A 20,420-nucleotide genomic window follows, 5' to 3' on the forward strand; every position below is an offset into this window, starting at 1 on the left:
GGCGGGGGGGCTTGTTTCTTCTTTCCCTCCTCCTTGCCTTTTAATCGGCCACGGCTCCCGAGCCCCGCTTACTCCCAATCCTTACGGCAGTTTGGCTGTTTCTAGCAAAAAACCCTTCCTGGGTTTCCTTTCCCAGGTGCCACCTGCCTGCCTGGAGCTTTGGGAAGAGCGGAGCAGGGCAGGACAGGGGCCGGCGAGGGCTGTGCCAGTTGATTACTGGGGTGAAGCAGCCGCCTTCCAGCGTTATCCCTCCGTCCGCGTACCCGGGCACTGCGCATCCCCGCCGACCCCCTGCTCTGCGTTTCCTCCCCCCCCTTCGCTCGGTCCAGCACCAGCACATCCAGCGTTTGGGGGTTTCCTCGGGTTTTTTTGCATATTAATGTTGTTGAGTGGTATATTTGAATTTTTGTGCTTTGTTCTGGCAGCGTGAACAGCCCAGAGCAGAGGGGCAGGTTTGTCCCCCGCTCCCTGGCTGAGCCCTTCGGCAGTGTGGGACGTGGTGGCCGGCACAGCAACCCGCCCGCAGGAGCGTGGCACTGGCTCCGGGCTTGTCTCACCGCCTGGGCAGGAGCTATTTTCATAGAATCACAGAATGGTTTGGGTTGGAAAGAACCTTGAAGATCATCCAGTTCCATCTCCTTTGCCCCGGGCAGGGCCACCTCCCCCCAGCCCAGGTTGCTCCCAGCCCCGTCCAACCCGGCCTTGAACACCTCCAGGGATGGGGCAGCCACAGCTCCTCGGGGCACCCTGCGCCAGGGGCTCACTGCCCCCACAGGCAACAATTTCTTCCCAATATCTCATCTAAATCTCCCCTCTTTCAGTGTGAAACCGTTCCCCCTCCTCCTATGGCTCCCCTCCCTGACCCAGAGTCCCTCCCCAGCTCTCCTGGAGCCCCTTTAGGCACTGGAAGGGGCTCTGAGGTCTCCCCGGAGCCTTCTCTTCTCCAGGCTGAACCCCCCCACCTCTCCCAGCCTGTCCTCCCAGCAGAGGGGCTCCAGCCCTCCCAGCATCTCCGGGGCCTCCTCTGGCCCCGCTCCAGCAGGTCCATGTCCTTCTTATGTCGGGGCCTCCAGAGCTGGAGGCAGTACTGCAGGTGGGGTCTCACGAGAGTGGAGTAGAGGGGCAGAATCCCCTCCTTTGACCTGCTGGCCACGCTGCGGGGGATGCAGCCCAGGATCCGGTTGGCCTTCTGGGCTGCAATTGCACACTGCTGGCTCATGTTGAGCTTCTCAATCAGCACCCCCAGGGCCTTCTCCTCAGGGCTGCTCTCCAGCCATTCCCCGCCCAGCCTGGAGTTGTGCTTGGGATTGCCCTGACCCAGATGTAGGACCTTGCACTTGGCCTTGTTGAACTGCATGAGGTTGGCTCGGGCCCACCTCTCCAGCCTGTCCAGGTCCCTCTGGATGGCATCCCTCCCCTCCAGCGTGTTGACCACTGACCACTCCACACAGCTTGGTGTCATCGGCCAACTTGCTGAGGGTGCACTCGATCCCACTGTGATTTTGCTTCCTCACACTGCATCTCCTCATCTATCCCCAAATCCTTGAGTCCAACTTAAAAAAAAAAAAAAAAAGCGAAATGTCAATGCTCATCTCTATGGAGGGGAAAAGAGATCTGCTGAGTTTGGCACCTGTAACTCAGGGCATGAAATGCCAGAGGAGAAATGATCTATTCTTCCTGAGTTTGGGTTTTTTTTTTTTTTGCGAGGATCCGTGTATTGGCGGAGCGCGGGGTGGCCTGTCCGTGTGTGAAAAGACGCGGTGCAGCTTTGGTGATGCTCTCCTGGATTCACAGGCATGGCTGCGTACCAGGATCACCGGGATTCCGCTGCCCTTCCTCCCCGTTTGGGTTTTCCACCTTTGTGTAGGGAAAAGTAAGGCAAATGAACCTGGTGCGCTGCTTAGGGCCGGATCCAAAGCTCTATAAAGGGGATTTGATATTTTTTCCAGTAGTCTCACTCAGGTCATTTTGCCAAAATGAAAAGTTTCTAAAAATGACTCCCGAAGCAGTCACTGAGAAGCCAGATTTTTGGTGGAGGCGTGCCACAGTATGTGTTTTAACTAGACTTGTCTCTCAAGTTTCTGGAAAAGAATTTTAGGGCTTAAAATAGAGCGAGTATACTCTTCTTTTAACATTAAAGTTGTTTTTATTAAAAAAGCTGTTTAGTTTCTGAAGCCGTTAAGAGAAGAATATATAGATTCATGGGGGGAAGAGCGGAGGGCACCGAGAACCCTGAATGCCAACTACTTCCACGCGAATTTTATCCGAAGCCAGATTAGCAATGCGGAGGATGTTTTGCTGCTGTTGGGATGGACTCAGGTTTTCAAAGGCCGGCTGAGCCGGGTACCAGAGGTGCGCGAGCTCAGCCGCTTTATCCTCCTACGTCGGATTTTTCGTTCTGGAGGACGAAGAAGTCTCATATACGTACAGAGAAACGGTGAAAGAAACGAGAGATGGAAAATCTTGATGTTCCTCTGCCGGGTGGTACCCCCAGTTCTGCCCTCCCCCCCCCCCCCCCCGCCTCCAGCCAGTCTGCATTGATGGTTTTGAACCTCATCTGTATTTCTGGGTGGATGCGATGAGAATATCCCACCGCGTCGGGCGGGTTTCAAAATTGGGGGGATGTCGTTGCTCTGGGTGCGGGGAGCGAGGATGCGCTCGCTGATATCCCCGCAGTGGTGTCTATGGATAGAATTTATTAAAAAAATACGTTACCTTACCAGCCCGTGGTGCTGCCCCCCACATCCCCTCTGGCGCAGAGCCGGGTATTGCGGCGTGGTTGTGAGAATCGGCGGGTTTTGGGCAGCTCTGCCCGTGCCTTCGCACACGGCTGGCACTGACGTGGAGTCCATCCAACGGGCGGTTTGGCCGGTCCCTGACGCAGAGCTCGGGGCTGGGGAAGGCTTGGGGAGCCGCACGCTGCCTCCCCGGGGTCATTAGGATAATTAATGTGCGGGCGCGTGCGGCGATGCGTCTGTCGTGCGCGGGTGAGCTGCTCGCTCTGCCCGTCCCAGGCGGGGGGGACAGACAGACGTGCTGCACTTACTGAGCATCGTTAGTCCGGGCTGTGGCTGCAACCACTTATTTCCCCTGAGTCTCTTAAAATGTATGACCGAGAGGGAGATGTGTGGCTACGTTAATTTTTTACGCCCTTTTAGGCTACGTTAGACATTTGAAGGGAAAATCCCAACACCGGAGAGGCTCATCTGTGCTTGTAGGAGAAAGCAACTTTGGTTTTATACTTTACCGCGCTGCCTGCAGGGATGCGTTTGTGAAGGCGTGAGGAACCTTCAGCTGCGAATGCCACATTTTTTTTTTTCCCAGTGAACATATCACAACTCAAAGTGTAATTTAAGTGACAGAAGTGTTTTCCCCAGGAGAGGTTGCGAATCCTCATTTCCCGCACCCCAAACTCTATTATTCCCTCGCAGAAAATTTGTGGCAGCGAGCCGGGACCTTACTGCGTGTCACGCAAAAGCCGCCGCGGATTGCTTAGACCCGAGGCAAAAAAAGCGACGGGCAATGGAGGGGGTGGGGAGGGGGCGAAGCGGCAGGTAAAGAAGAGAGGGGATTATTTTTCAAGCTGGCCCAGGAAGAAAAGCGGGGAACTCGCCGGGAAACAGGCTGCGTTTCGCTGGGTGGCTTTGCTTTTCCCTCGCCCCGCTGCCTGCGGAGGTGCTGCCCTTCCCCAGGCCGGCGTTAAATCTCGCGCGGTTTGGGCTGGAGCTGGCGCACGCTTTGCGTGAGCTAAATGAAACCCCGGCTTGAATGAATAGCCTGTTTCACCTCCCCGATTCAGATCCCGTAAACGAAGGTAGCGGAGTGAGTTGGTGTCGGGGTTCCCCGGGTGAGCTGCCCCTCCGGATACCTTTGCCATGCCATTTTAGCTGGTTTGGGGCAAAATAATCTTTGTGCTTAACCTGATGGACAGACTGATATTAAAAAAAAAAAAAAAAAGGGTTCTGAAATGGTGAGTTGCAGAAAAAAATAGATCAGGCTGAACTGGCGGTGCCGGGGCAGTGGTAGTGACCCCTCGAGGACTTTTCGGGGTGCCCGAGGGATCAGCACCTAGTAGGTCGGGTGGGCGCCCCCCGGGCTGATCTTTAGGCAGTTTCCCTGGGGGAGAGGCGAGAGCTTCGCCGTGCCAACAGCCCCCGCTTGCTCTCCTCTCGGGAGTTTCCAGCACACCCGGGGCGTCTGGCGTACGCGTGCGGTGATGCTTTCACCCTCAGATGTTTTTCAGACAGGCGTTCCTGGCCAGCAAAGGGAAACCTGCGTGTGAGCATCCAGGGCTGAATTATTTTAGAGCCCTGCTCGTGTTCGTGGATGCACAGCACGGCCAAAGCAAACTTTTCCCCCTCTTTTTTTTTTTTTTTTTTTTAAATTATCTAAATAAATGGTGGATTGATCGCTCTAGCTTTTGCACCAGACTCCCGCGTTCTCCTCCGTAGTTCCAGCCTGGTGATGATTTGCAGATTTGCCGTGGGGTACCGGGGCTGAGCAGCCATGCGGGGGCTTTGCCGGGCACGTCGGGGAGGAGAGGGGAGCGTGCCGCGGATCCCAGGGGTCCCCCGCAGGTTGGGGTCCCCCGCAAGTCGGTGTTCCCACAGGTCGGGGTTCCCGCAGGTCGGGGTTCCCACAGGCAGGAGTTCAGGCACCATCGGAAGGGGGGTGGCGAAGGGGAGACGGCCAACAATCCCGCATTCCCGCAGGCAGCCTGAGCTCGCCGGCCGAGGGACGAGGAACCTCCCCAGCCCCTCTTTGCCGGGGCTCAGAAACCTACTGTAAAAACTGTCATGCAAAGCCTGCCGCGCGACAGCCCCTCCGGAGCCGTGCCGGGGGGGCGCCGCTGCCCCGCATGCTGCTCGTGGCCGGGGTTCCTCCGTTGTTTTCTTTGCTTGCTTTTTTTTTTTTTTTTTTTTTTTTTTTTCATTTTGGGGGAGGGGGTTATATAATTTTAAAAGGTTTTTAAAGCCTCGTGCAAAGCTTGGGGGAATTTTTCATAATATTTGCCCGTAAGGCAATCGGGGCTCTTGGTGAGCACCCCTTCGCCCCGCTCCTGGGCGGGGGGAGCGGTGCCGTTTCTCTCTGCACACGTAAGAAGTGGAGGTTTTTGCTCTGTTGCAGGCTCGTCGCGGGGCCCCAGCCCCCTCACCATGGGGGCACAGGACACCCTGCCCGTCGCCGCCGCCTTCACGGAAACCGTCAACGCATATTTCAAAGGGGCCGACCCGAACAAGTAGGTGCCGACCGACGGGCTCTGGGTGTCGATACTGGGGGTCGGGATAGGCTTAGGGTGCTGTTGAGGCTTTGGTGAGCATCTCGAGGGATGGGGAGGGAGGAAAGCAACCTGGTCTAGAGGAAGGTGTCCCTGCCCATGGCAGGGGGGTTGGAACTAGAGGAGCTTTAAGGTCCCTTCCACCCCAAACCATTCTGATTCCATGCAAGGAGGTGCTCCGGGCTTGGCGCACACGTGCCGGGGTGTCAGTGCGCTGCAGCAGGTGGGGTCCAGGGTCAGGATGCTCCTGGGGCGTCCTCGTGAGCATCGGTCCCCATCCCTAGCAGGCTGCCAGTCTTTGCTGCTGTTTCTGCTCGCCCTGCTTTAGGACCCCAGGAGGGTCGTTCCCCCCGGCGCAGCGGGTGGGAAGCGGGGGGCTGTCACCGCCCTGTCCCTGGCGCGAACCCTCCCCTCCTGCTGCATTTTGAGCACCCCCCCCACCCCGTTTCCTCCCCCCTCGGTCTCTGTGTCCGGCCCTGCAGGTGTATCGTGAAGATCACGGGGGAAATGGTGCTGTCGTTTCCAGCGGGCATCACCCGACACTTTGCCAACAACCCCGCTCCGGCGGTGCTCACCTTCCGTGTGCTGAACTACAACCGGTTGGAGCACGTCCTGCCAAACCCCCAGCTCCTCTGCTGGTAAGCCCCCCGCCTCGCCAGCCCCCCAAAGGAAGGCATGTTTCCAGAAAAGCAGGGTGCTTTGCCAAAAACACAGCTCGAAGTATCTCCCTTGGAAGCCTGCCCTGATTTTGGGCAGGAAACTCTCAAGCCCCTCAATATGTCCCTCTGAGAGCATCCCCTCCGCCAGGCAGGGGAGCATCGGCAGAGAGGAGCGGGCGCTTTGATGGGGTTTTTGCTTGTTTTGTGCCTCGCTCTGCTCATCGGACCTCCTGTTTGCAAAACGAGATGACCTACAGGTTGCGTCTGCTGTGCCTCCCTGGAGGCATCTGAGGACAAGCCAGAGAGGCGCGGGAGGGAGGCGATGTATCGCTAAATGTGGGATTAAATGCGCTCCCAGCTGGCGGCCGGCGCTGCTGCCCGGCGTATGCTTTGTAGAAAAGCTTGCTTCCACCGAGGCGGGTTACACGAAGGGTTAATTCTCCCTCTGTGCAGTGACAACACGCAGAGTGACGCCAACACCAAGGAGTTCTGGGTCAACATGCCAAATCTGATGACTCACCTAAAGAAGGTATCGGAACAGAAACCGCAAGCCACCTATTACAATGTGGATATGCTCAAATACCAGGTAGGGTTTTTTTTGTAAGACAAAACTGTGCCAAAAATGCGTGCTGAACTTATAGACGTAAAAGACGGTATTTCCCTAGCGCAGAGTGGAGATAACGTGAGTTGAGGGCATGCCGTCCCGCTAGTCCCTTCTGTATGTCACTAGATCTCGAGCCCAGTACAGACTTGCTATGACAAATACGAGGTATTGCCTCCTCTGATACCGAATGCGATTACCGCGTCTGTAAAATGGGATTTCTCCCTTCACCCCTACGGAAACTAAATGTTTTTTCTGTCATTTTGGAAGGTATCTGCCCAGGGTATTCAGTCTACTCCATTAAACCTTGCAGTGAGCTGGCGGTGTGACCCTGCAAGCACTGACCTCCGCATTGACTACAAATACAATACAGAGGCAATGACCACACCGGTAGCTCTAAACAACGTCCAGTTCCTCGTCCCCGTCGACGGAGGAGTAACCAAACTTCAAGCCGTGCTTCCTCCTGCTGTCTGGTAGGGATCGCTCACCCCACAAAGAGCTCCTTTGCTGTCTCCGCCGTGTCCCTGCCCAAAACAGCCATCCCGGCAGCGGAACGGGATCGCCCTGGGGAGGTGTCTGCGGGCGGGAGCCGGGGACACGCCGGGGACCCAAATCTGTCCTCTTCTTGCAGGAGGAAGCGTGCAACCCCCACTGGGATTTTTTTTTTTTTTTCCTTGCTATTCCCACAAGCAAGCGCTCAGAGCCGACCGCGTGTGCGCAGGAGGGAGAAGAACGACCTTTATTTCGTGTTTCGGCTACTTTTACCCCAGGCTCAGAGGGACGCACGGCCGTCGCGGCCGTAGGCACACGCGTCAACGTTTGCAGCGGGGAAGCAGGGCCCGGCCTGGCCCCGCTGCCTCTCGCCTGCAACGCAGGAGCCGCGTTCTCCTGCTGGGCTCAAACCCAAAGCCGAGCTCCCAGAACTGCAGCTCCGGAGAGCAGCACCGGAGCTGCTCCCCCAGCCCACGCGGCCCTTAGCAAAATTCAGCTGTCTCCTTCGCAACTTCTTGTTTCCTACAGAAATGCTCTCCTTCGTGTGTTTTCAGGAACGCCGAACAGCAAAGGATATTGTGGAAGATCCCTGATATCTCTCAGAAGTCAGAAAACGGAGGTAATGCTGCAAATGTGCATGTTATGGACTCTGCACACTTAAATCAGACGCTGACCCGTTTATCGTGCCCGCGCATAAGTCCAGGCACACAGCTTCCTGCCGGCGCTAGCCCGAGGAGGATGCTATTTAAAGCTAGGAGCTTTGAAAAGTGGGGATACACGCCACTGGCACTTTTTTTGCCCACCGCGTTGGCATCGCAGGAGGGTATTAACACGCCGGGTTTGGACGCGGATGTTTGCCGAGTCCTTTCCTCCGCTGACCCTCTGCATTTGAAGGCTGAGGCTGCACGTTGCATCCCCGTCAGGGGACCGCAGCCTCCCACGGGTCACTTCTCCATATATCACCCGCTCAGCTCAGCTGCTTCGTACCGCCGGGGTGTCTGAAAAGTTGCAATCTGCCGGGAGGGTGAGGGGGTTTGCCTTTTTCTCCCCCCCTGCCCCGGGGGACGTTGCTGACTTGGGTACAACCGTGGGAGTGGGCTTCACTTGCCGCGCTTTGAGCATGTCATTGCCTTCGCCGGCAAATCCGGCCCGGGGATGCGCGGGGTACCCCTCCGGGCTTGTAAGGGTCTCGTGCGGGACTTTTAAATCGCAGGTGTGGGGTCCCTGCTGGCCCGATTCCAGCTCTCGGAGGGGCCGAGCACCCCGGCCCCCCTGGCCGTGCAGTTCACCAGCGAGGGGAGCACCCTGTCCAGCTGCGACATCGAGCTCGTCGGCGCCGGCTACCGCTTCTCCCTCATCAAGAAGAGGTTTGCGGCAGGTAGGTGCCTCGCCGGCGGCTTCTCTTGGGATGGCAGTGTCCCTGACGGTCCCCTCTGGCTGTGCCGGCATGGCTGGGGCTGCCCTTGCTGTATATTGGTTGACCGTTCCCTTGCGTTAAATAAATCCCGCTGCCACTTAACGAGAGCCTTGAATTTCACGGGCTCTTTCCTGCTGGTGGGTCCTGCACGAAAGGCAAGGGCAGGGGATCGCCAGGAAGAGCGTTTGCCCCATTGCTGCGGAGAAAGACAAGTATTTTTCCTTTTTCTCCACGGCTGAATAGAAAAACGAGTATTTTCCCGCGTGCCGCTGGTGCGTGGCAGCAGCGTGGCCGTGGGTGCGGGGACCGGCGGAGGCTGCTCCATCCCCGCAGCTGATTTCTGATCCCATTTCTAGGTAAATACTTGGCCGATAACTGATGGAAGCTTATGCAAGTCTATGGAAAATAATATGGAAAATACCCAAGGACTGCTGTGCGTGGAACGGGTTTTAATTGCAGTTTAAGGAAAATGAACTAAATTCTGCACTCGGGACATTTCTGTTGGAAGTGTCGACAACTTTCAGCATTTTTTTTCCTTGGAAAACACCGTCTTGACCAGTCCTACAGTATTTACTTCTAGATGTAACATTGTTAATGGTTTTAAAATGTAATTATTGTATTTGTAAATTGTACTCATTCCAGTAAGGCTGTATTTTGGCAGTTAGACACTTGAGTTTTAGCATTTTACCATTCATGAAATGGATGTAATTTAAACTGTGGTATATAAATTTAATAGTAGTACTGTTGAATGGCACAATGCTTACAGAGGTAGATTACATTTTGTCAATATATACGATTTAAATACAATACTGATAGCTGTTATGAAGGGGGTGCCTCATAAAGAGAGAGTCAAGTAGAACCGACACGCTGATTTATTTTTTCTTCAGTCCTTGGTACGTCTCACGGTGATGAATAAAAAGCTCTATCTTCAGGTTTAGCTGGTTTAACTCCAGAGAAAATATTGCTGTAAATGTGGAGGTTCTTAAAAAGCAGAAAAAACGCCACTTCTATAAAGAGTATTTACGTCAAATTTCCATGGCAAGAATCCTCCCTGAACATGCCCTGTGCCTCCTACAGCCACGGATTAACCGTCAGGAGTCCCAGCAGCGCGTGCACAGGCGACGGGCGCTTCTCTTTGCCCCCCGTCCTTACGTTTTGCAGCGATGCAGATAAGGAAATAAGCAGGCAAAGAGGTTGGGTGGTAAATCTGAGCTTACAGCACTGTCCGGAAATGTTATCGCTGCTTTTAAGGATGCATTTTCTGAGCAGCCTCCAGATTATCAGTCGCATTTCTATGTTACTTTCTTTGCTTTTTCTGTTTTGTTGTTTCCCCCCCCCCCCCCCCCCGTTTCTGAAAGCCCCACGGGTTTAGCAGATGCTTTAGAGTCATTAAGCCCCTCCATGCCTTTCCATTTTACCACTTAGGCAAGAAAGTATATATATATATATAAAAACATTGGAGGACGAATGCAGCCCAAGCCTGACCCTCGGTGGGACACCCGGTGCCGGGGCAGCGGGAGCAGCGTGGGGGGCTGCCGAAAGCCCGTGGGGCAGGAGCCCACCTGGCTGCCATCAGGAGCAGCTATCTCGTGGAGATGGGAAAACACACAGAATTGCTAAACTGGAGGCTGCGGGGGCCAGGGCTGGGGGGGGGGGAGGGGGAGAAATATCCCTCTGTGTGTTTTCCCTGAGCTGCCAACGGGCTCGGAGCCTCTCTGTGCATCGCCTGCGCAGCGTGCGATTTCTGGCTGCCGTTAGTCTCAGCCCACTGCCGGCAACACGCTGAGAGCGTTCGTGGCATTGATGGCGCGGCATCTGCCGAGACGGAGAGCTTGTTTTAGCGGGAGAAATTGGCGATAGGGGAAAAAAAAAAAAGGATCTTTTCGGAATTAAATGCAGCTGCTGTTCAGATGCACAGAGAAGCACAGGAGCATCCGCTGAACGGGGTGCTGGGGACTCTAGACATGAGTGAGATGAGAAATAGTCCTAATTTTACAGTCACAAACGTTGCCAGCATTAGGCTTGTGCATTTGCGTTGGAAAACTTAGGCTGCGCATGTTGGGAAGTGCTTGCTCAGAGAGCAGTTTGGAGTGACGTAAGAAAACAGAAAGCCGTGCCCATCTTAAGAGAAAATAAGGAAATCTGGAGATGTGTTCAGTTCTGAGATGACTCCCAGACCGAGCGGCGTACGATAGGGTGGGTGAGTTGTGCGCACGCTCACGAAAGGTATCAACACAGAAGATAACACACAATTCAAGTCACGCAACTTCATGCATCTTTGCAGTTTTTGAAAGTGAACTTGCCAGTACTCCTGGATGGAGCGTTCAACTCCATGAATAATTTTTCCCCTGAAATGGAAATATGGACAACCCGTGTAACCTACCCCTTTCTGGCAGGAATATAGGGCAAAATCTCAGAATTAGGTTTTGCGTAATTGGTTCATGCCGTGTACAATTGTTATAAACTCATGCTTCCAAAGGAGATCTATATCATAGTCCTGAAAATAAGGATTTTATAATGTAAATATTACCAGAACATAGATATTTTACTTTATATTTCATTTGAAAGACAAGGTGTTTACATTAGCGTTGGGTTTTTAAATGCTTTTTAAACAAAAAAAACCCATAACCCAAAGCTCCCAAGCTTATCCCATTCGTGCTGTCCCCCAGAATGGACGTCACTTTTTGGGGGTGTGTGGCAGTGCTGGGATGCAGCCCTTGCAGCCCGGGATGAGAAAGCCCTGCACCCTTTGTGGGACGGACCGCCCGGCAGACCCGAATTTGCCGTGCCGGCACGCTTGCAGCCCTGTGGGGGACACGGTCCCTCCAGCCACCGGCAGGTGACACAAAACAACTATTCCCAGCCCGCAACCCTGGGACCAAACCCGATGGTTTGGGACAGGATTTTCGCATACTGCTTTCGCCAATTTTTTGCATAGTGTTTCGGTTCACTAGGCGCTCGCGCAGGAGCGTTGAACCGCATGTCTCTGCTTTCCCTCCCACCACGACCGCCCTTCTGGACTCCTTCGCAAGGAGATGCCGGTCCGCGTTGATGCTTTAGTTTCCCTGCCCTGTTTGAGGTCTGAGCAGAGAGGCAGAGTGGCAGAGTGTCCCGGGGATGCTTATTTTGTCCGGTGTTTGTCTTCCCGCGTGCCGTACGAGCATGGCACCCCATCATTATCCCACCTGGGGAGGGGGAACGGACCAGTTGCGTTTCTAAGTCTGAAGTGCAGGAGGTCGGCCTTCTTTCTGCCTGGACTCGAGAAGGTGTCAGCAGGAAAAAGACTATGGGCAGCAGCTTGAGATGTATCAGGCTTAAATTTAGAGCACCAGAGAGTGATGTTTATCCCCGATTCCAGCTTCTGTAGTAGTGGCGGGAGCCCTCCGGAGAGGGCACGGGAGGATGCGCTGCCCCGTTGCATTGAGAGCACTCAAGCTCTGCAGGCTTCACCTCCGCTTGTAGGCAGGAAAAACCACATATCTTCAGGGAATGCGTCTGTTTGGTACTCCCTGCCCGCTAGCAGAGAGCAGCGATGCCAGCAGGGAGTTGGGAAAGCAGCAGCCTGGAAGTCACCTGCATCTCTAGAGCTCAGCATCGGCGCTCTGCTCCTGAGCGCGTGGGCCAGCGGGTCTTTTGCCGAGTCAGGCTGGGGCTGAAAAGGGGGCTCAGCCCTCCAGCGCCGGCACCCCTTATCCCAGCAGCACTCAGATCTAACTGTCTGAGTGAAAAAAAAAAAAAAAAGATAAGGAAAGGAGGCATTCAACTAATAAATGGGTGTGATGCATGCACAGAAAGGCTTTAGCTCGGTTCCGCGTGTGGACCTTTCCCTTTAGAGCGTGTCCTGTCCTCAGCCACCTCTCTCCCAAGGGATTTTCCTCCGGGGTCCCGGTAGCCGCCAGCAGCCCATGCCTGCAGTGTCGAGGTTCCCACTGACGGAGCGGGAGTGTTTTTCCCCACGGACACCTGCAGACTTGGGTGTTTAGATGTTAGTCATCTTGTTTTTTGCCTTTTTCTTCTTCTGTTTGTTGCAAATATTCACGGTTCTCAGCCAGCTTACGGTGCTCCTGACAGGAGATGTTTCAGACCAATTCTCTACTTTAACAATATTTGAAATGGCTCAATAGTACAAAATGCTACCAGATAATAAGCATTTCATTTGGGGTTTGCATTGGTTCTTAAACATCAGTCCCCTGTTATAAAGCTTCTTATTTTTGCTGCGAGGCCACTGCCCATTAAACTCCTATTCCCGCCCGGCTGAGGGAAGGCAGTTTCCAAGCGAGCTGCCGTCGGGGTATCTCTCACAGCAGTGCCCGTGGTTTGGGCTGCATGGGCAAAACCAGAGAAATATGCTGCTTAAACTTATCGTTTTGAAGCCATGTGCACCCGCAGACGGGACCCGTCTGCCTTTTCCTTTTAACATGACAACAGGGCCTGGGGTAGTTCAGTGCCCAGTCGTAAAAATTGGTCAGCTCTTGCACAGGTGATTATTTTCGCACCGAGCCCCTGCCGAGACCTTGCCGCGCTGCCCACGCCGCCACAAGTCGTACTTGTGTTTGTTTACCTAATTGTGGGTGATTCAAACCATCCGGCGATGGCACTCTGTTGAACCGCAGCGGCAGAGATTCCTGCAGCACGAGCATCACGTAGAGAATCACCGCTTCGCTTTCTCCCAGCAGAAGCATTTATAAATGGCTGGACTGCAATGAAAAGGTGGCATACACTTAAATGACCTAAAAGAGAGTCAAATATCTTTTACTAAAAGCTTTCGGTCCTCCTCAAACCTCTCCCTCAGTTCCCCGTCTCTTTCAGCAGCAGTGCGGTTTCTGTGCCCACCGGGCACGTGGTGCAGTTCTGCCTCGCAGAGGCATCCTGCTCCATTTCACCCTTTCTTTTTGGTAAATACAGCTGATGGGTCCGTTACCCAAACACCCAATATCTACTTGAGAAAGCCACTTCAATGCACTGAATATGGAGTGATTTTTTTTTTCCCTTCCCTTTGTTGGTTTTATGTGAAAATGTCTTGGTTAAAAACCTTAATTTTTAAGCTTACCATGACCGAAATACGTAACAACATCACATTGTACTTCCCCAGTAAGAAATGACTGTTTCAAAGATTTAATTTCATAGCCAGAGTTCTTCTTTTCTTCTTTTTCTCACAATTTCCCAAGGCAAATAATTCTTGCAGAGCCGGGGATTTGTTATGATCGTCAGTATTTTAATTCCTGTTTCACTGTAAGGCTAGAAAAAGACCCGCAGAAATACCCCTCCCTTCCTGCGTGACCTCCCCGTCACCTTGGGAGGGACTGCAGATAATGCTGCTGACAACTGGTCTTAAAATCGCAAGCGTGAGCGCGGCGATGCTCTTCAAAGGTTTGCACACAAGCAGGACTTCACTGCAGGCCGAGCAGTATGGGATAACACAGGCCAGGTTTTAGCGAGGCGTTCAGAATATCTTCTTCCTCCGTTAGAAATCTCTCTCTTTCTGGACAGAGGGCGAGTTGCTGCAGACACACCATCCTGCTGTTGGGTTCGTAATCCACGCAGGAGGGGTTTTCCACTCCAAAACGCTCTAAGGTTCATAAAAAGCACCCGGTTGCTTTGACGGCATAAAACGTATGGAGACGTTAGTCGTGGTCTGAGAGAGGAATCGAGTCGGGTTGTGGATTGAAGCTCCGGTCCTGCAGCCATGGGCTGGCGGGCAGAGGGCTCGGGGCGCAGGAGAGCCTGGCCGTGACGCCTCTGAACCCAGAGGAAGCCCCAGAAGTGCATCGGATTTCTCGGGGTATCGCCCTGTATCATTTTACGAACTCCCTCATGTATAAAATGTTTATAAATATTTGCAGGTTAAGATACACAGGTCTATTTTTAAGATTTAAGTTAAATAAGTTAATTAATGGCTGGCCTTTTCTGCCTAAACGTGCAATGAGATATATTATACCTTTAGTCTACGATGGCCTAGGTACTGCTTAGTCTGTGATGAAAACTTTGCTGCTTACCTACTGTTCTCAGAGAAAAAAAAACTGTAAAAGACGTACAGGTTTGTTGCACACAGACTATCGCAGCAAAGCTTTGTATTTGACCACTGGTAATATGAATGTGTTGTATTGACTTGTTGAAGATAATCATGAAACAACATATTTTAAATGTTACTTGCCTTATAGATTAGAATACGACTCTGTGGATATCATTTTTGTAAATAATGTTTTTTATAAATGTCTCTCCTCCATTCTCCCTGTCACCCATTTCACAAAATCTTGAATATGCAATTATTTACCATGCATACTGTTGCAACAAATAAATCCCCACGTCAGAACAAATTTTATTAATTCTATACACAAGAACCACATCAAATACCCGATTGAGTTGCAATTTAAATGTGATATTTTTTTTTTCCTTGAAAATAAACCATAAAACACTACTTTTTCCGAGTGAGCTTTGCGTGCACGTGCAGGCACACCTGGAGGAGCGGGGCAGAGGTGTCAGGGGCTGCCGTGTCCCCAGCCCAAAACATCGTTGCTGCTGGAGCTACGTGCAGCTTCCCGGCCTGGGGAGAGGTCAGGGTTGGCATGTGGGGACATGAGGAGGGACATGGGGACTGTGGGGACTTGTGGAGCTTGAGGGGGTGCATGGGGGCTGTGGGGACATGAGGGATCGTGGCTGTGTTGTCCCTAAATAAGGGTTCTTCACCTGGCGCATGAGAGCCAATAAATGCACTGAGTCGAGGTATTTATTTCGATTCTGCAGAATCAGGTGCCGGCACAACAGCCAGCACACCACACCTTTCAAACCGCCCAATATTTATAATGATAAAATACAGCTGATTGATTGGTTAATAATGATTCCTTCACCGCTCCTAACTATACATATGCATCTAAGCTCATATGTAAAACATTGAGGGAGGTTACCTGATTAGCATGCTCATTATTCACAAAGGGTTGTTTATTTTAGCATTATAATTACCCAAGATTGGTTTGAGATACCCTCTTGGCTCCACTTTGGTCCAGAAGTTATATTTTTTGCTATCTTATGTCTAAGTGAGCAACTGCAAAAGAACAGATAAGACACGCTGTTTCGTCCGCATCCTATTCAAAGTCAGGTACCTTCTGTGATGTCTCAACCACGGCCTGACTGAAACTTCTTGGTAAATTTTTAACTTTGTTCTTTAGACACCATCTGTGGGTGCTTGTGGGGGTTGAGGGGACTCATGGAGGCCATGGGGACACGTCAGGGCTGCAGGGACACGTGGGGGCTGTAGGGACCTGTGGGGTCCATAGGGATCCACAGGGGTCATGGGGACCTGTTGGGGCTATAGGGACATGTGGGGACCTGTGGAGGCCATAGGAACACACAGGGGGATGTAGGTACATGTGGGAGATCGTGGTGACATGTGGGGGCTATGGGGACCCATGGGGGCTGTAAGGACGTGTGGGGACCTGTGGGGACCATGGGGACCCACAGGGGTCATGGAGACCTGTGTGGGCTATAGGGACATGTGGGAACCTGTGGAGGCCATAGGGACAGATGGGGGCTGTAGGCACAATTAGTGGTGAAGGGGACCCATAGGGGCTATAGGGACCTGTGGGGGCTGTAGGCACATGTGGGGTCCATGGGGACCTATGGGGGCCCTGGGGACCCACAGGGACCATAGAGACATGTCGGGGCCGTGCAAACTCTGTTGGACCTGTGGAGGTTGCAGGACCCTCGGGAGCCATGAGGACATAAGGGAGCTGTGGGGACACATAGGGACTGTGGGGACTCACAGAAGCCACAGGGGCCCCCACAGGGAGCTGTAAGGACATGTGGGAACCTTTGGAGGCCATGGGGACGTGTGGAGACACATGGGGGCCCACAGGGACTTGCAGGGACCCATGAAGGCTGTGAGGCCATGTGGGGACCTGTGGAAGCCATGGGGGCACCTGGGGCCTTTAGGTGTACATGGGGACCTGTGGAGGCTGTGGGAACCCATGGAAGCTGTGGGGACATATAGAGGCTGTAGGGACGTGCAGAGAGCTGTGGAGGTCGTGGGGACCTGTGGGGGTTACAGGGACACACAGCGACCTGTAGAGGCTGTTGGGGACCTGCGGGGGCCGTAGGGACACGCAGGGCCCACGGAGAATACGGGGACATGGAGGGGGGGAGACATAGCGGCCTGTGGCGGCGGCACCGCCTCGGGCTGGGCGGGAAGGCGGCGGCCAGCACCACCCCGCGGCCGCCGGCCGCCGGGAGCCGGGGGGTGGCGGCGGCGCCGGCCGCCCCCTTCCCGCCCTTCCGCCTCCCCTCAGCAGCGGTGCGGGGATGCATGGCGGCGCGGCCGGTGGCGACCCCCGCTCGGGTAGGTGCCATGGCCGGGAGCTTCGGGGCCGGAGGAGGCGCCTCCCTCTGGCTTCAGCGCGGTGCTTTCTCTCAGAAACCCCGAGCTTAACCTCACCCCTCAGGTCCCTCCAGGCCCTTCCCGGCGGCGGAGGTGGATGATATCCTGAGGGACGTGGTGGGGAGCCACCTGAGGGAGCAGCTCTACGAGCCGGCCCGCTGCAGGGACATGGCGAAGGACATCGCTGAGGTACCGCTGCCCTCCAGGCAGGAGGCGGCCATTTTGTCCTCCCGCCTCGATGGGGTGTCAGGGAGGTGGCCGTCGGGGGAGGGGGGAAAGTCCCCAAATATAAATATCAAGTGTAAAATAAATGCTGGAGGAGGCCATCAAGGTGCACCAAGGGGTTGGTCTGAGACGGGTGCAGGCTTATAGGAGTTAATGATGAGGTTTGTTTGAGCAGCAGTGGCTCTGGCCAAGCACGCAGTTCAGTAAAAACTCCATGCTGTGGTTGCCCTGGCCAGAAATATTAATGTTTTAAATGCTTATCAGACTTTTCTGAAATAGGCCAGTTATGGCAGTGGCTGAATTCTGCACAGTGACACATGTGCAAGCTCCTTGGTTAAATCCAGTCTTGCAGCTGTGAAAAGACTGTCCTGACCCTTCAGTCTTTCAGCTGATTTGGCCCAGAAGAGCTCATCGGTGGTAAAAAAGCGGCACTGGCGGCTCTCCCTCTCCCCCTGTAGTCAGCAGGTAACCATGGACACACACGGAGGAGAGTTCGGTATTCACGTACGGTAACATCTGTGCGTGCATTTCTGTAGTCCAGCAGGAACGTGCGCCTGTTTTAGCAGATGGACGCGTTGGTTCTCTTGTGAAAGGATGGCAGCAGCGTACGTGCCACCCATCCGCGGGGCCGAGGGAGTTTGCAGCACACAGTCTGAATGCTGCGGTTCAAAGATTGTCATCGGGACTGTTGCAAGGGCTCCGCAGAGCCCTTCTCTGTCCCAGAAAGCCAAATCCCTGAGCACCCCCTGTAACGAGAGCTCACCACTTGTGTCTAAACGTGTTTTTCACTTGCAGGTTATTAAAGCTCGGGTAAAAGACCTCGTGATACCGAGGTACAAGATTGTTGTGGAGACGTATATCGGGCAGCTGAATGGGCAGAGCATGCAAATCGGAAGCCGGTGCCTGTGGGATCCTGCGAGCGATACGTTTTCGTCGTACGTGTTCAAGAACACTTCACTGTTTGCTCTCGCCAACGTCTATGCTGTCTATTTTGAATAGAGGTAGTTGGATGTAACAGCAGGGGTAATGAACATTCAGCCTAACTCTTCCAGTTTCTGTTGCTGAAAATGGTTGTGAAGGACCGAGGCAACTTTCACCTGTTTTGAAATGTGGTTACTGTAAGCCCTTCGGTGGTGAATGTAATAATTGTGTTGCCCAGAGCTTTCTCTGGGAAATTATTCTCTTGTGATGTGCTGCTTTGCACCTGATTCTAGCTGCTTTCAGAACCGGGTATCCCTGTAATACTTTTTTTCTCCCTGAATTTGCCCTCAGCACATGATCCCTGAGTAGAAACCACATTTTTGGGAAGCAAAACAAAAGCATTTTAAAACTATCCCCGTTAAATGGCATTTGCGGGCAGTTAAGCGTGTGTGCTGGTCCCCGCAGCCCCAGCTCCCGTGTACAGGCTGCATTGCAGGTGCTGTGTCCTGTTGAGCCATGGTAGCTCGGTGGTGCGGGTTACCCTGCCCTGCCTGGGGGAACGGCGGAGGGATCCCTCCAAACCTTCCTGCCGGGCCCAGGGGTGCCCCGGGTCAAGGAGAGTCAGGAGCTTTGCTCACTGGAGGCTCCCCCTGAGCCCTGAGAAAAACCCCGAGTGCAGAGAAGGTGGCCCAGAGAAAGGGGTTAGTTCTGTTTGGAGAAGACTAATGAGATCAAGTGAAAAATGTCTTCAAATTATATCATTTTTAGAGTATATAGATCTAACGTGTCTGGGCCCTTTTATTGAAGGTGTTTGAATCTAGCAAAAAAAAATAGTTGAATTTGGGCTGTGAGCTGATTCCTGCCTGTAAATGAGAGGGGGAGTGCAGTGCTCTGAGCTCAGCAGTGTATTTCCAGTCTCCCCGGGTGCAAAATCCAGTAGGTAGGACCCCGGGTAGATGTTACTGGAAGCAGCTGGAATAGGAAATAACCCACGGCCGCTGCCTGCCCAGTTCCAGACCAATCCCAGGTCTCATCTGCTGCGGCCGCTTTGCTCACATCTGTACTGCCTCGAGGGGTTTTATTCTGAGGCTGAGGACAGGCGTTTTGCTACCCATATTTCACAGCTGAAACCTGCTGTCGGATTTTTTGTAAGTAAGAGAAACAGCATGTAATAAACTGCTTATTTTATTACATTTTATGGGCAAAGCTGAAACTCGAACAGTAGTTAGATGGGAAGAAATGTTTGTACTCGTCACTAAAATTTAACTCTAAACCACTGTGAACACTTTGTGGAATCCAGATAACCCAACCTGGACTGTCACTGCAGCTGTTTGCTGGTTTGTGCTACAACATTTAACATTCAATCTTTACTCCCTAGTGTCCTCCAAAGACTAAAACGACAATTAAAGAAGACAAGTGAAATAATTGGGGTTTATGTCATGATTATTTTAATACGTGAAAGCCGTCACATTGAACCTCGTCAGCGTCTGCTGTGTTTCAGCACAGAGAACTGATCTCTCTCTCGCTGCAGCCGATGCTGCAGCAGGATGTGGTAAGCAACCTGACTGCTTCGCGCTTTTTTAGGGTCGACATTTTCCTGGTGCGCTGCAAGTCTCGCTCTGTCTCGGGCTTGACGTTGGGGATTTCTTCACTGTCAGCCTCCAGCTTCTGGTCTGTGTGCGTCGAGAAGTCGGCATAACCGTTGTTCTCTTGTGAGTCAGGCAGGGAATTTTCACTCTCTGTTGCATCAAAATTGGATGCTAAAAATTAGAACTCATGGAATTGTGAGTAGTTTATAATATTTATCTTTACTAGTGAGACAAACCAGCCTACAGCCGGGGAGCTGGAAGTATTATCCTCCGTGTTTCTGATGTGAGAAACCGGGATCTATGAGATCACTGACTTCTCACCAGGACAGTGTTAAGAGAGATATAGGAGGTATACATTCTGTGAAAATCTTCATCTAAATGTTATTTATTTGGCAAAACAGCACACTACGCTAAGCCAAGCAAGCTGCAAGGAAACAAAAAGCGTGAAGTGGCACCACTTCGCTTGCTGTCTCACAGCAAAGCCCGTGCTGCCCGTGGTTGAGGTGCAGCTCTCAAGGGGAGCAGCCGAAGCGGAGGGCGCAGCTCTGCCCTTGGGCACAGCCTGCGGGGAAATTGGTTCTTCCAAATCCCCTCGGAGCTCGGTGCGCCTTGCAGGGGCTGATGAGCATTAATTAGTACTTACTAAACAGGTAGCTGTAATCAGTCAAATGCCTTTTCCACCGAGAGCCGCCGCAGGTGAAGACGACGGCTCTGACGAAGTCTCTCCCGCAGAGCCTGACGGTGTTCCCTTCGCTGCGTCCTTCCCGCGCCGTCACCAGGAGAGCGAGCAAGGCCAGGGCCAGCACCGTGCCCCTCATTCTGCGGACGCCGTGCTCTGGCGGGGGCAGGAGGGAGCTGCAGGCCGAG

The 20,420-nt window shown here is 53.2% G+C and overlaps 3 protein-coding genes across 3 annotated transcripts in view; 2 read left to right on the top strand and 1 right to left on the bottom strand.

The window, feature by feature from the left end:
- The window catches only part of SGIP1 (SH3GL interacting endocytic adaptor 1), a gene marked incomplete at both ends in the record, with an annotated part of 68,173 nt that extends 59,347 nt beyond the window's left edge, over positions 1-8,826 (top strand). The window contains 7 exons of the mRNA XM_082484079.1: positions 5,128-5,239; positions 5,761-5,916; positions 6,391-6,523; positions 6,809-7,011; positions 7,585-7,649; positions 8,244-8,408; positions 8,804-8,826. Of these exons, the coding sequence (XP_082340205.1) occupies positions 5,128-5,239; positions 5,761-5,916; positions 6,391-6,523; positions 6,809-7,011; positions 7,585-7,649; positions 8,244-8,408; positions 8,804-8,826 (857 nt within the window). The remainder of the gene's footprint in view (positions 1-5,127; positions 5,240-5,760; positions 5,917-6,390; positions 6,524-6,808; positions 7,012-7,584; positions 7,650-8,243; positions 8,409-8,803) is intronic.
- Positions 8,827-16,678: 7,852 nt separating this feature from the next.
- Positions 16,679-18,042, top strand: DYNLT5 (dynein light chain Tctex-type family member 5; the record flags this gene model as incomplete). Its single annotated transcript, XM_082483610.1, has 3 exons — positions 16,679-16,779; positions 16,883-17,007; positions 17,839-18,042. The coding sequence occupies exons 1-3, from the start codon at positions 16,743-16,745 to the stop codon at positions 18,040-18,042; spliced, it is 366 nt and encodes a 121-aa protein (XP_082339736.1). The 5' UTR covers positions 16,679-16,742.
- Positions 18,043-19,461: 1,419 nt separating this feature from the next.
- On the bottom strand, positions 19,462-20,371 carry INSL5 (insulin like 5; the record flags this gene model as incomplete). The annotated part of the gene is made up of 2 exons (XM_082483156.1): positions 19,462-19,703; positions 20,197-20,371. 2 exons carry the CDS (start codon positions 20,369-20,371, stop codon positions 19,462-19,464), a joined length of 417 nt encoding a protein of 138 aa, XP_082339282.1.
- Between the last annotated feature and the right edge of the window lie 49 nt (positions 20,372-20,420).

The sequence above is a fragment of the Vanellus vanellus genome, assembly GCF_965231255.1.
Source record: "Vanellus vanellus genome assembly, chromosome: 5".
In the NCBI taxonomy this organism is placed as follows: Eukaryota; Metazoa; Chordata; class Aves; order Charadriiformes; family Charadriidae; genus Vanellus; species Vanellus vanellus.